Source organism: Vitis riparia, chromosome 18 (genome assembly GCF_004353265.1).
Source record: "Vitis riparia cultivar Riparia Gloire de Montpellier isolate 1030 chromosome 18, EGFV_Vit.rip_1.0, whole genome shotgun sequence".
Classification (NCBI taxonomy): domain Eukaryota; kingdom Viridiplantae; phylum Streptophyta; class Magnoliopsida; order Vitales; family Vitaceae; genus Vitis; species Vitis riparia.
In genome coordinates this window covers 38,522,342-38,537,177 of record NC_048448.1, presented here as the reverse complement: position 1 = coordinate 38,537,177, position 14,836 = coordinate 38,522,342, and the positions used below count along the sequence as shown (strand labels likewise).

The 14,836-nt window shown below is 33.5% G+C and overlaps 1 protein-coding gene across 1 annotated transcript; it reads right to left on the bottom strand.

The window, feature by feature from the left end:
- Positions 1-4,003: 4,003 nt before the first annotated feature.
- LOC117907329 (glycerophosphodiester phosphodiesterase GDPD4-like) lies at positions 4,004-4,538 on the bottom strand. Its single transcript, XM_034820836.1, has 2 exons — positions 4,259-4,538; positions 4,004-4,169 (listed from the first exon to the last, which is right to left on the bottom strand). The coding sequence occupies exons 1-2, from the start codon at positions 4,390-4,392 to the stop codon at positions 4,004-4,006; spliced, it is 300 nt and encodes a 99-aa protein (XP_034676727.1). The 5' UTR covers positions 4,393-4,538.
- Between the last annotated feature and the right edge of the window lie 10,298 nt (positions 4,539-14,836).

The following is a 14,836-nucleotide window of genomic DNA, read 5'->3' as shown; positions in this document are numbered from 1 at the left end:
AACATGTAAACTTAAAAGTTAATATCTTATATACCTTTTTCTATGGATGCCAACATCTTTTACCTTTCCTACCTTATCCCCTTTGGACTTTATTATTATTTTTCTCTTTTTTCCTTTATTGTTTTTTTCCTCCATTACCATGCCTTAATATTTTGCTAGTACAAGTGCTATAATATTTTGAGAAGTTTATATGTTTTGATTTATCTATTTGTATCTCATTCATTTTTCCTTTCATCCACTAAATTCTATATCTTAACCAATTTTCACTCTTGGTTTTTGCATGAACTAGTATATAATTGTCCTCTTTAAAAAAAATGAAAAAAAAAACCACAACATTATTATCCATTTTCTTCCAATTATCTGCTTAAAAAAGTTATGTGAAGAAGGATTTAATGTAATATCCTGGACAAATAAATAAAATATAATAAGGAATTTATCTCCAATTATCTTAATTGATTTATTATAAAAATAATAATAACAAAAATCAAATAAAAATGAAAATTATTTCATTCAAATTAAAAAAAGTGGTATTACTATAAGGCACTGTCATTCTTTTGAATTCATACCAAGACCTTAAATAAGGTATAATTTTAATATTTGACTTTTTTTTTTATTCTAAGTCATCCACCATAAATTGTTTGGGCTCCACTCCTTGCATTATTGGTGTGGAGGAGGAGTCTACAAGTGGAATTTAAGGCACCAACCAAGTATGACTTTGAATAAAACCGTGTGGGTCCTAATTCATAATAATTTGTTTTATGTAGGCATACAACTCGTTTGGATTAGCCCATTCTATTCAAAACTAATATGATATTTATATGAAATTAAATATCAATATCAAGGTTTAAGTTAAGTTTTTTTTTTCAATTAAACTAGTGTTATCTTATGCTTATTAATTATAGTGTCCCATGAGCTTGACTTCTATGAGTCAATAGAGTAATTTGTAAGTTAGGAGTATGTAATACAGCAAAGTCTCTTTTATATGAAACATCATAAATGGTCATGAAATTTTTGGAGTTTTTCTTTCAATCAACATTGGTGTAGGGACTAAGAAATTGAAAAATCAAACAAGATTATGTTGAGTTAAAAATGCTAGACCTATAACTTATTTAGGTCTTTCTTTTGTTCTTCCTATATCCATATATGTTATGATGTCCCTTGAGCTCGACTTCTATGAGTCAATAGAGTATTTTGTAAGTTAGAAGTATGCAACACGACAAAGTCTTTTTTATATGAAAGATCATAAATGGTCATAAAATTTTTGGAGTTTTTCTTTCAATCAGCATTGGTGTAGGGACTATGAAATTGAAAAATCAAAGAAGACTATGTTCAGTTATAAATGCTAGACCTATAACCGTCTTTCTCTTGTTCTTTCTATATCCAAATATGTTATAATGTCCCTTGACCTTGACTTCTATGAATCAATAGAGTAATTTGTAAGTTAGGAGTATGCAACACGATAAAGTCTCTTTTATATGAAACATCATAAATGGTCATGAAATTTTTGGAGTTTTTCTTTCAATCAACATTGGTGTAGGGACCAAGAAATTTAAAAATCAAAGAAGATTATGTTGAGTTAGACCTATAACTTATTTAAGTCTTTCTCTTATTCTTCCTATATTCAAATATGTTATAATGTTCTTTGAGCTTGACTTCTATGAGTCAATAGTGTAATTTGTAAGTTAGGAGTATGCAACACGGCTAAGTCTCTTTTATATGAAACGTCATAAATGGTCATGAAATGTTTAAAGTTTTTCTTTCAATCAGCATTGGTGTAGGGACTACAAAATTGAAAAATCAAATAATATTATGTTGAGTTAAAAATGCTAATATATAACTTATTTAGGTATTTCTCTTGTTCTTCCTATATCCAAATATGTTAGTGTCCCTTGAGCTTGACTTCTACGAGTCAATAGAGTAATTTGTAAGTTAGGAGCATACAACACGATAAAGTCTCTTTTATACGAAACATCATAAATGGTTATGAAACTTTTGGAGTTATTCTTTCAATCAGCATTGGCGTAAGGATTAAGAAATTGAAAAATCAAAGAACATTATGTTGAGTTAAAAATGTTAAACCCATAACATATTTGGGTCCTCTTATTCTTCCTATATCCAAATATGCAAATGCATAATTTTAAAATTATATCTCACTTTTTAATCCTATCAAACAAACATATCCTAATTATATATATAAATTTTTTTACATACAATGGTTAGACATGCCCAAATAACATGAGAGCTCTTTGCTTGAGGACTCCTAATAATTTGTCTTTTATTTAAAATGGAGAAAATTAAAATTTCCAACTCAATTAAAAAAAATGGTTATAATTATGTTCACTAGCTATGTATTCTATTAGACCATTTATCACAATATTGGAATTAAGTTATAGCTCTTATGATCACTATAATCCATTTCTTGAACTCCCTTAACTAGATCATAAATAGATTAAAGTGATACTAATTTTTTCTAATTGATTAAGTAATTAAAATATAGGTCAACATAAAAAGCTTGATGAGACTTGTCACTTGACTTTGACTTTTATGAGTCAAGAAAGTAACAATATTATGAAAAGAATATATATGGCTGATCTAGGAGTTTGCAACTCGGCGAAGATGTTTTCTTCCTAAACATTTATTACACAAAAAATAGAAAAAAAAAATCATAAATTATCCTCCAAAATTATCTATTAAGTCTTCTAAATAATTATTAAAGTATAAAATTTATATCTATTAGCTTAAAGATAATTGATTGGCTACCAATTACATTAATATTAAACCTAAAACCTTGCCAATTCAATTCCTTCATAAGATCATAGAAGTTCATGAAAAAAATTAGATTAAGCATTTTAATTATTCCAAAATAACATAATTAATTAATATATATATATATATAAGAAAAAAATAAGTAAAATGACTTTAAGCATTGGGGTCCTAAATTCAAGTCCCTCACCGGGAATTTCTTAAGCATGTTTTCTCTCCATAAACTTGAAAATATTAGAAAAGAAAATAATTAAGGTTATGGTTGGTTTTCAGGAAATAAAAGGTCAATAAATAACTTTTATTTACTATTTTAAATCCATTTTAATTATTTTAACATAAATATAAAGATCAAATAATTTTAAAATATATAAGTTTCTAACAATTTTCATTATATTTAATTTTTTTTTTCATATAACAACAAAGTATGATAAATCATTTTCATTGGCATTTTCTTTCTTTTATGTAATATTTTCTAGAAACCAAACATACCCTAAAGGAATGCCAAGTTCTCTTTATCATGTTTTATCTCAAAGAAAAATAAAAAATAATTACAATTATTAAAAAAAATTGAGAATATGTTTGATTCTTAAAAAATTTGAAGGAAAATATAAAAAAAGAAATAAATTTTTAAAAACAAATAAAAATAATTTATTAAGTTTAAACTCTTTTTTTCACTTTTTCTATTTTTTTTCTTTCACATTTTCCTTCAAATTTTTCAAAAACCAAACATAACCTTGATATTTTCCATGAACCAAAATGAGGCTTATTAATACTAAAAGTGAACTAGACATCTTTCTTTCCTTTTTGTCATAATTTCAATGTTTTAGGAATTTCTAAAAATAGAGAAATTCCCTGTGACAATCATAAACAAAAGGCTTAACAAGTAGTTTTTTAGGTGACTGAGGTATTAAATATTTGCTTCTTTTTTTAAAAATTATTTCAAAAAATTGAAACATTAAAAAAATGTAATACTTCATATTTCAAATTTTTAAAAGTAATTTTTAAAAACATAAAATAATTATATACGTTTTATATAAAAGTTTCTTTATCAAGCTGTCTCTATTTTTGTTTTTTAACCTTTTTAAAAAAGAAAAAAAAAAGGTAGTGTACCCAAACAAGACTTACGAATATAGGTGCAAAACACCATGTTATGAATGAATCTTATACAGGCAAAATCTTTAGTGGGAAATAATAAATAAAAAAAGAAAAAAAGAAAAAGGAAAAAAGGAAATTAAAGATATTATGATAAAGAAAAACCTTCCTCGAGACACTGGGTTCTAATGTCTTGCATGAGGCGCTGAAGCAAGGTCGGGTTGCCGGTAACCATGGCATCAACACGCTCGACCAGCATTCTCTCCATCGAGGCTTCATCATCGACAGTCCAGGCGTACACCTTCTTGTTCCTCCTGTTAAAAACCTTGAATGAAATATTGAATAGAGAGAAGCTGGAAGCTGCTTGGAGAAATGTGGATAGAGTTGTAGAGGGAGGTCATACCCACGTAGAATTCTCACAAGCTTTTCATCAATCAATGGGTGGTAGACGCCGACGATTCCGGCAGCTTTCATTCTCAGTAAGTTGGTTCTAGCCCCAGTAGAAGGGTCCTTCATGACAATATAACCTACCTGCATGACAGTTAATGAGATTAACTAAAACTTCACGGCAGCCCGGGGAATGGTAGTTGAGCCATGTTATGCCTCTGGTACAGGTGCATAGTTGCTCTTCTATGCTAAAATAACTTTGAAAAAGATAGCATGATCAAACAAACTAGATATATTTGGTTCCCTTATTTTTTTCCTTTTGTTGTTTTATATACTAAAGATGAGCAAATCCCCGATAATAGGTCAATACGTACAGAAATAACCACTCCCAATGACTTAGGAATTTATGCTAAATAATACAAAGCAAGTTACATGATGTGATGAACATATCGTTCTCTATCCCAAGTGCTTTAGGGATTACAAAATCCTCATATAAATGCAAGATAAACCCAACAAGAACACAACCAAATCTGAGAGATCAAGCTGTTATATGAGATCGTAAAAGGAAACTTATTTTGATGAATGATAGCACCCAATAGGGCTGGAAGAAAAGGAAAGAACCTGAGACTGCTTAACAGACACATATGGCTTTTGTGTGTTCTTACAAGGTTAAAAACCTTGCCTACATGATAATAAAAGTAGTACTTGTTCTTACAAGGTTAATAACCCAGGTTACTTGATACTACAAAATAGTAGTCCATAATGTATTTTCTTATTGGAGAATGGAGAGAGAGAGAGAGAGAGAGAGAGAGAAGACACAGAAGATGGAGGGGAGGGAGGGAGGAGGAGACAGGGGCTTATAATTTTCAAGAGAGGAGAAGCAGAGCACTAAGGTGTAGTACATTTGGGAGTAGAACCATAAGAATGATGAGAATACAAGGGTGAGTCATTAGTACAATTAGTTCATTTTGTGTGTTTCCAGTATAAAGTATGTAAGAATTTAACAAATCCCTTATCAAAATTATCACTTCTTCTACCAGGCCTGTACAGAGCCAGAATCACGCCAGAATCTAATGTCTCCTTAATGAAGTGCCATTCAGCTTCAAATCATTAAGCTCTATAACACTGAACCAGCTTATACAATGTTGATGTCAGATCTGTCATCATCCTCAAACAAAGTGCTTTTCTCTTAACAGAATTCTTAATTTGGCCATCTCACTTCTCCATATATTATCTAAAGCTCAAATGAACCTATTTACTAAACAAGAAACCTTGGCTAAACAGCAGGTCTCTTATTTTGATTAGGTAAAGGAAAGGTTATAGCCTAACATGCCTGTCTCCTTTAAGAGGTATAAGAAACTTGCACAGACCAATATGCGACTTTCTTAGAATTCGTAACCTTAATCCTGGGAAATTATCTTAAGACTAATAAGCCTTCAAGATTTTACAATTGTCATTCTTTTTTACAACAATCGAAAAATACATGATAGGAATGATGAATAAACACAATTTCAATCTCTTAGCTTTTTATACTGAGTTGTCGTTCAAGAAAGTGAACATATTTTCCACCAAGACTAAAGATAGGGCAGAGGCCAACCCAAGGGGGATTAACACATAGAGCCAAATTTGATCAGCCAAGCACATTGCATTTTGCTCTCAAGAAGACATGAGGATATAAGTCCTAACACAGCCTACAAGTCAGTATTTCTTCGAGCTCAATAATGGCTACTCGGATTCCTCTATAACCAAAAGAAAACTAAGAATTTTGCCATCGAGAATGAGCAATCATATCTGAACCCATCTAACATTTTTTTTCAGAAAAAAGAACATGAAGAGGTAAAATACTGTTGAACTGGTCCTTACCACAAAGAGACTACTTCCCCACCGTCTCTATCAACTGATTCTTTTAGAAGATGAATCAAAAGTTGGAGTTTTGAACATGATTATTAGGCTCAGGAAAAGTAGATGGTGCACAAGCAACACACATTTGATCAGGATCAGGATCAGCCAAGGTCCATTGTCCGTGTTTACATTCCGAGATGTAAGTGCATGGGGAGCTGCCAGAGGGTGGCACAAAGCCTCTCTGGAGGGACTGAATTTCGATTACAGCTGAAGCATATCCCTCTATTGATGGCTTTATTGCCACAAGCTGTTTGATATTGTCTGAGATGGCAAAAAGAAGAACATCGTTTCGAATGAACTATGTATGCTGCTTCTCAAGGAGTTCCAAGCCTTCGGACTTCTTCACCATTTTCTAATTCTCAAGAGATGATCTCAAGCAGCGACAATATCCAAGATTTTGAAACCTGTAGTGAGTGGTACATCACAGACCTTGCGTCTTGGGGTTCCTGCTGCAGCAAATGTAATCATTCTGAACAACCTCTCTCAAGCACGACAAGTGATGTATTCTGCAGCTTCTATAGGACTTCAGTCAATGGGTGGGATTTCCTTGGCTATGCATATGTCAAATATGATATCTAGCAAAATGGCATCCTCTTTGCCTGCCACTCAAGCTGTGTTCTCATCTGGGCAGTCAGTTGTCTCATCAATTACTGGACCAGGAGCACTAGCAGACACTGCACAGGTTGTACAAAACTCAGCTTTTGGTTCGTTCACTTCAACAATTTCTAATATGTCAGCAAACTCCAACCTTGGCATTTCTCAACCATTGAGTAATCTTCAAGGGGTTGTTAGTATGGGCCACACAGTACCTGGAATGAGCCAAGGAAATCTTCCTGGAGAACAAATGGTAAAAAGTGGAATTGGTATGAACCAGAACATGATGAGTGGACTTGGTCCATCAGGTATATCTTCTGAAACGGGCACAATGATTCCTACTCCAGGAATATTGTCTCAACAAGTGTAACCAGAAATGCCATCTCTTGGTGTGAACAACAATGCAGTAGCTAATATGCCCTTACCACATCAGACATCAGGGGCTATGCAAATAGCGCAGTCCAAATATGTAAAGGTCTGGAAGGGGAATTTATAGGTGCAAGAGTTGATTGAATTGGAGAGATAAGAACGGGGAATGTCTGGAATGAGATATTGTTAAAGCCTTCCAGTGTTAAGATGATTACAGTGGCACCGAACACGCTACAGCTCTGGACTTTAGACTCTGGACCCTGGGCCCACTCTACTGGCTTCTTGTTTGCATGGCCACCTATATGCATGGCCACCTTTTGGGGCACGTGGTATCTATTGCTTCATCATTTTTAACTCAAACCCCCTTTTGTAAATAATCTTTAAATTCTGTTTTTTTTCTTTTTAATAATTCCATTTTCCGGTTTTCAAATATTTTCAAATAACCTTTCGTTTTTTAGTCTTTTAAAATAATTTCAACTCCACATTTACCTTCATAAAAAATTCCATTTTTTTAATAAAATTTGCCGTCATTCTCTTCCCGACAAGCCTTTTTCACGTTTTATTTTTAAAAATGTTTTAAAATAAGCATGAATTAAATTTCTGTAATTTCGAGTGATGGAATTTATGGAATTAATTCATGCAAAAATAAACGGGCTTTAGTGGGGGCCCCACATATGTGACTTATGATTGATTGGTTGATTGTTATACATGCTTGATTTACTCCGTTCTAATACGTGCATGCGATTATTCTGTGATTGTTTGCTAACATTTGTTTTCCTTGAAGTAAATCAGTTCATCACTCAGGTATGTTCTTCGCCTTTCATATTCATTCGGATATTTTGTTGTGATTTTCGATTCGGGTATTCATTGTTTTCCTTATTAGATGTCATGATTGCTTCATTTTATTAGTAGAGACCCGCTTTTAGGGACTTAGAGGGGTACTATGGTCTTTACCGTATCTTCCTGATAAGTAACCTGACCCCCGAACCCGATCCGGTTTTTCACATACCACATTTCCCAAAATAAGGAGTCATACTTAAGGTTTTCTTTCTTATTTTGTTTACCCTTTAAAAATAAAACAAAAATAAGTGACGACTCCAAGTCATTTTTCAAACAATAAATCATTTTTCAAAATAAAAATTGAGCTCGCTATCGAGTGGAAAACGCATGAGCCAAAATGCGGGATCCACAGTTGTCTTCACATCTAACTGCTCAAGATGTAAGTTTTCTACAACCACTATTCTCAATACAAGTCTGATTGTTGACATCTTCACAACTGGAGAAAATATCTGTGTAGTCAATGCCCTCCTTCTATTGGAACCCTTTAACAACTAATATGGCCTTGTAATGTTTGCTACCATCATGCTCATTCTTTATTCTGTATACCCACTTGTTGTGCAAAGCCTTTTTTCCTACTGGCAATTCAGTCAGTTCCCATGTCTGATTCCCTAACAAGAAATCCATCTCATCCTTCATGGCTAACTCCCATTTGCTTGAATTCTCATCTTACAAGGCTTCATCATAACACTCTGGCTCACCACCATCAGTCAACAGGAGATAATTTAAAATAGGTGAATAACACTGCGGAAGTCTAATGTTCCTGGAAGATCTGTGAACTTCAGCTACAAGTGTACTCAGATCTACCTGTGAATTTACATTCTCCTTATCTTCTTCACCCCCTTTTTGGACAGTACTTTCAATCAATTCATCTAAGTTGACAAACTCAGATTTCTTTTGATCTATCTCTATAACATTTGACACTACAGTTGACCTGTCCTTGTACATAACCTGTTCATTAAATATCACATTTCTATTTCTAATGATTTTCCTGTTTTGTTCATCCCAAAACCCATAGCCAAATTTCTCATCACCATAGCCAATGAAAAAACATATTTTTGACTTTGCATCAAGTTTATTACGAGCATCAGAATCAATATGAACATAAGAAACATAACAAAAAACTTTTAAATGTGAAAACTTCACCTCTTTACCGCTCCAAACCTCCTCAGGAAGTCTGAATTCCATGGGAATTGATGGTCCTCGGTTTATCAGGTAAGCTGCAATACTAACAGCATCAGCCTAAAAAAATTTTGGTAGTCTAGCATGCAACCTCATACTTCTAGCACGCTCATTGAGAGTTCTGTTCATGCGCTCAGCCACACCATTCTGCTGTGGTGTCCTAGGAATAGTCTTCTCCATCCTAATTCCCTATGCAGCACAATACTCACTGAACCCTCCATCTATGTACTCTCCTCCATTATCTGACCTCAAACATTTTACTTTCAAACCTGTTGTTGTCTCAACCATGGTCTTCCACTTCTTAAAAGTTTCAAATACATTAGATTTATTTTTCAGAAAATAAACCCATACCTTTCTGCTTGAGTCATCAATAAAAGTGATATAGTACCTTAAACCTCCAACCCCACAAATCAGTGTGTACTAGTTCCAATTTTTTAGCCTTTGGTGTCCTGCCAGTTTTCAAGAAGCTCACATTTTTTTGCTTTCCTAAGATGCAACTTTCACACATGTCAAAATCAATGGACTTCAATTCTGGTAGTTTTCCTTTTGACAACAACATCTTCATTCATTTCTCACTCATGTGACCAAGTCTGCGGTGCCATAGGCTTGTGTCAATACTTGCACCAGCAACTGTAATTGTGTCTCTTGGACTTGAGGTCATATACAGAGTATCAGTCTTCTTTCCACAAGCCAATACCTTAGCTCCCTTTGTAACCTTCCAAGTATCACCAACAAATAGTATTGCATGTCCTTCATTATCAAGTTGTTCAACAGAAATTAGATTCCTCCTCAGGTCAGGAATATGTCGAACCTTCTCCAGTAACCAAACAGTCCCATTGGGCAACAATAACTGGATGTCTCCCAGACCCACAACATCCAAGGCTGAACCATCAACCAAATACACCTTACCAAAATCACCTACAACATAATTCTGTATGATTTCTTGGTGTGGAGTGGTATGAAACAAAACTCCTGAATCCAAAACCTAATCATCAAGTGGATTGTCTACTGTAAGAAGTAATGCATCATGTACCTCTTCTATTACAACATTAGCAGAATCATCTTCATTCTTCTTCTTAGGACTTTTGCATTGCTTTCTACAGTGACCTATTTTCCCACAGTTCCAGCATTGTACTTGTTGGCCTGATCTAGATTTGCTTTTGTTCTGATTAGAATTTCTGGATTTTGATCTACCCCGGTTTGAATTTCTGTCATTACCTCTGCCTCTTGTCTCAAGGTTTAGGGCAGAACTAGATTCTGAGGTTTCGCCTACATCTCTTTGGCGAATCTCCTCAGCTAGAATTAAATGTCCTATATCATTGTACTTGAGCTTTTCCTTACTTGTAGAATTGCTTATTGTCATCCTCATTACCTCCCAACTATTTGGCAAAGAAGCCAAGACGATCAGAGCACGAATCTCATCATCAAAATCAATTTCTACAGACGACAATTGATTTGTGATTGTATTAAATTCATTCAGATGTTGTGCTACTGATGCATTCTCTGCCATCTTCAAATTGAACAATTTCTTCATTAGATGCACCTTATTGTTTATGGACGACTTTTCATACATACCGGACAAAGCCTTCATCAGATATGCTATGGTATTCTCCTTTACAACATTGTGTGCAACAGACCTAGACAGAGTTAACTTAATAACTCCTAGACCTGTCTGTCAAGAAGCACCCATTTCTTAGCCTTCATACTCTCAGGTTTTGTCTCCAAAAGAGGCAGATGCAATTTCCTCCCATAGAAATAATCTTCAATCTGCATCCTCCAATACGCAAAGTCTATGCCATCAAACTTTTCTATTCCAGACGTCTTTCCTACTTCCTCTGCCATTGCTCCCACTTAAACCTAACCCTAGGCTCTGATACCAGTTGAAGGGAATTAAGCCGAATTCCCAACCTATGAGAAAAAAAAAAAAAAAAAAAACGCCAAATAAAAATAATCACACGCATAAGACAGTATCTACGTGGTTCGGTAATTTGCCTACATCCACAGAGTTGCAGGGATATCAGTATTATCAGGGAAGAATACAGAGTACAACCACAGTGACTATAGTATTTTCTCTATATATATAACACGACAACCACATCACACCAAAAAATCCTAATTGCAAAAGGTGGTTCCACAATGGGTTAAACGGGCCCAACAAGCCTCAGTAAATCTCCCATTAAAAAGCCATGCAATATTATTTGGGTCGGGTGGCCAAACCGGATCAAACAAAACTAGACTCCACAAAGCCCGACAGTTACCCCCTGTTTTATAAAAAATGGAAATGTATTCAAATGTCTCTTAACTCTTAAATATTTATTCGTTAGTGTATGGTTTCCAAGGTATGGCAATTGCCTTTTGAGTTTTAAGTTACCATATTGATTGGAAAAATACTGAATGAATGATTATTGCATTCAAGGATGAAAATATCGATAATCACGGATATATCAATACTTTGATTTTACAGATATATCGGCGGATATTTTGGAAAAAAATATCGGTAAGCTTAAAATTGTTAAAAACTCATGAAAATGTAAGGAAAACCTCATAATAATATAATTAGAAGTATAATAGACATTTTAAAGTTATTTTATTGAAAATTTTGATATATGTATAACATGATTTATCATATTTGATAATAATATCGTATACATCGATAAAAATATGAATTTTATAAGTGTACATGTATTATTAAATTACATATAATATTATAATATTTGATTATAATATGTCTAATTTTAAAATATATATTAATATTAAAATTATGATCCATTTAATTCAATTATATTAAACAATATAAAATAAATTATGATATATATATATATATAATTTTTTAATATTTAATTAATTATTAATGATATTAAAACATTATGAAGAAAATTATATAATTTTTATATTTTTGGTAGTCAATTAAATGAAAATTTTGCATTTAATTATAAAATAATTATAATTAATTTGCTCTTTAAAATATTTTTTTAATATTTTCTTTATATAATGAGTTTAAGTATATATAAGTTTAGTGCACATTATATAACAAGGGCAAGTTAGCCCAGATGGCAAGTGGAGTATACCCCAAACCTTTTGGTTTAGGATTCAAATCCCCTCAGAAGCAAAAGGACAAGGCACTGTAGCGGCACTGTAGCACATTGACTTCACTGTAGTGGGTTTGGCTTTCGTTGACTCGCATTGACCATGCGATATATCGAGAAAAATCGATGATTTATCGTGCAAAATTGCCGATATATAGCGAGATATTGCCCGATTTCTCGGGATTTATCCCAAAATATCATCGGACCGATACACGATATTTCGAAGATATATCGCTGAAATATCGCGACATTTTCCTCCTTGATTGCATTATCACAAAACCAAAATAGTAATGGTGATAATAATAAGGAAAAAAAACATTATTTTAACTTTATAAACAAGATTGCACTTGTATAATGACAATATAGGTTATTTGCCAACATAAGAATGTAAAAGCCATTTATAATATCCAACACATAATAAAGTGGGAGTGGAACGAGTTAATTTCTTTTTGCTCCGTGCCTGCAAGTGCTCATTTTAGACCTTCTGATCTTTTTATGAATGTTCTCTTCAATAATCCAGACAAACCATTTAGGTTTCCCAGTTAAGAAAACGAGACACCCAAGAGACAACCCAATAACCAATCCACATCCATATCCCATCAATGTGATTTTCCAATCAAATCCACCATCAAACTTGCATCCGCTTCTTTTGAAGGCTCAGATGTTTCATTAGCTATGCATTTCTTTGACAACGAAAATCCACACAACCCTGACTTCTCATTGTATGAATCATTTCCAAAAGTGTCAAATTGATTACCTCAAGGTATGAATCCAGTAAGATGGTTTTGGGAAAGATTCAAAACATCAAGAAATGTCAAACTTGTTAATTGTTGAGGAATACTCCCAATTAGCTCGTTTGAAGATAGGTCAAATGATTCAAGCGACTTCAAATTTCCAAAAGATGATGGAATATGTCCTATAAGGTTATTATGAGACAAATTAAGCCCTCGAAGTGAATTAAGATTTCCAATGGACTTTGGAATCTCTCGGAATTTGTTGCTTGATAAATCAACCGTTGTGAAAGTATTCAAGATTTTCACTAGTTCAACCTCCAACCCTTTTGTTGTCACTGTTATGGAATCTTGATAATAATCTTCCCCCATGTATTTTCTTTCCATGTTGCCTTCATCTATATTCATTATAGCTTTCAAACTTCTCAAATACATTTCAGGCAAGTCACCCTCGAAATCATTGTGAGCAAAATCAATGATTCTTAGGCTCATGAATGGGGATTTGATCTTGGAAAACCCTATATCACCATGGAAACTATTAGAGCGCAAAACAAGAACTTGCAATTCTGGAAGAGTTCTCAACCGATGGGAAATGTATCATTTATCTTATTATTCCCAAGGTCTAGAACTTCAAGTTTTCTACAAATGATCAAAGATCGAGGTACTAGGCTTTCCAACTGATTATCGTTGAAGTGAAGATTTCTGATAGCATTGCCCTTTAAAAATGTTTGAGGAATGGTGCCATGAAATCAATTCCTTCGTAAATTCAAAATAGAGAGATCTTTGCTAAAATTTCCTAAACAATGAGGAAGCATGCTACTCAAGTTGTTACTAGACAAATCAAGAACTCCCATGAAACTCACTTTGCAAATTAGGGTGAAATTTCTCCACTCAATTTGTTATGGGAGACTGAAAAGAAAAATATAGAATTTGGAGGAATTGGAAGTGGTCCTTGCAGCAAGTTGGAATGAAGATCTAGAATTTGCATATTTTTCCATGGAAGCATCTCAAACCCATTTATGATGTTATAAGAGAGATTCAAGTACCACAGTGTATCCTTTCCCATATTCCATGACCATACTCCACTAATGTTATTGTTTGAAAGGTCTATCATCTGAATACTGGGTAAAATGGAGTTGGAATTGCCAGAGGTGATCAACGAGAGCATGTTGTTTAAGAGATCAAGCGAAGTGAGGTTTCTAAGTTTTCCAAAGTTGCTTGTCTCCAAAACACCACTCAAGTTATTTGAATAAAGATAGAGAAATTCAAGGTTGACAAGCTTAAATATTGAACTTGGAATTGACCCATGTAACTCATTCATGCTCAAATCAATATACTCCAATGAATCAAATTGGAATTCCCCAATATGACTGGTGAGTTTGTTATGACTGAGATCTAAATTCACCAATGATGGTAGAGTATACAACCGAGATGGTATTGTCCCATTGAACAAGTTACTAGAGAATCTTAAGTTTTGAAGGTTTGTTAGATTTCCAATTGATGGTGGAAGCTGACCATTGAAATTGTTGCTAAAAAGGTATAAGAACCGTAAAGACCCTAGATTGCCAAATGAAGTAAGGATGGACCTTGAGAATTTGCAATAAGAGATATCCGAAGTCTATAAAGACTTTAGATTTCCAATTGAAGTAGGGATGGACCCTGAGAATTTGCAATTAGAAAGATCCAAAGTCTGTAAAGACTTTAGATTGCCAATTGAAGTAGGGATGGACCCTGAGAATTTGCAATAGGAAAGATCCAAAGTTTGTAAAGACTTTAGATTACCAATTGAAGTAGGGATGGACCCTGAGAATCTGCAATCGGAAAGATCCAAAGTCTATAAAGACTTTAAATTGTCAATTGAAGCAGGAAGCCCTCCACTAAATTTTTTGGATG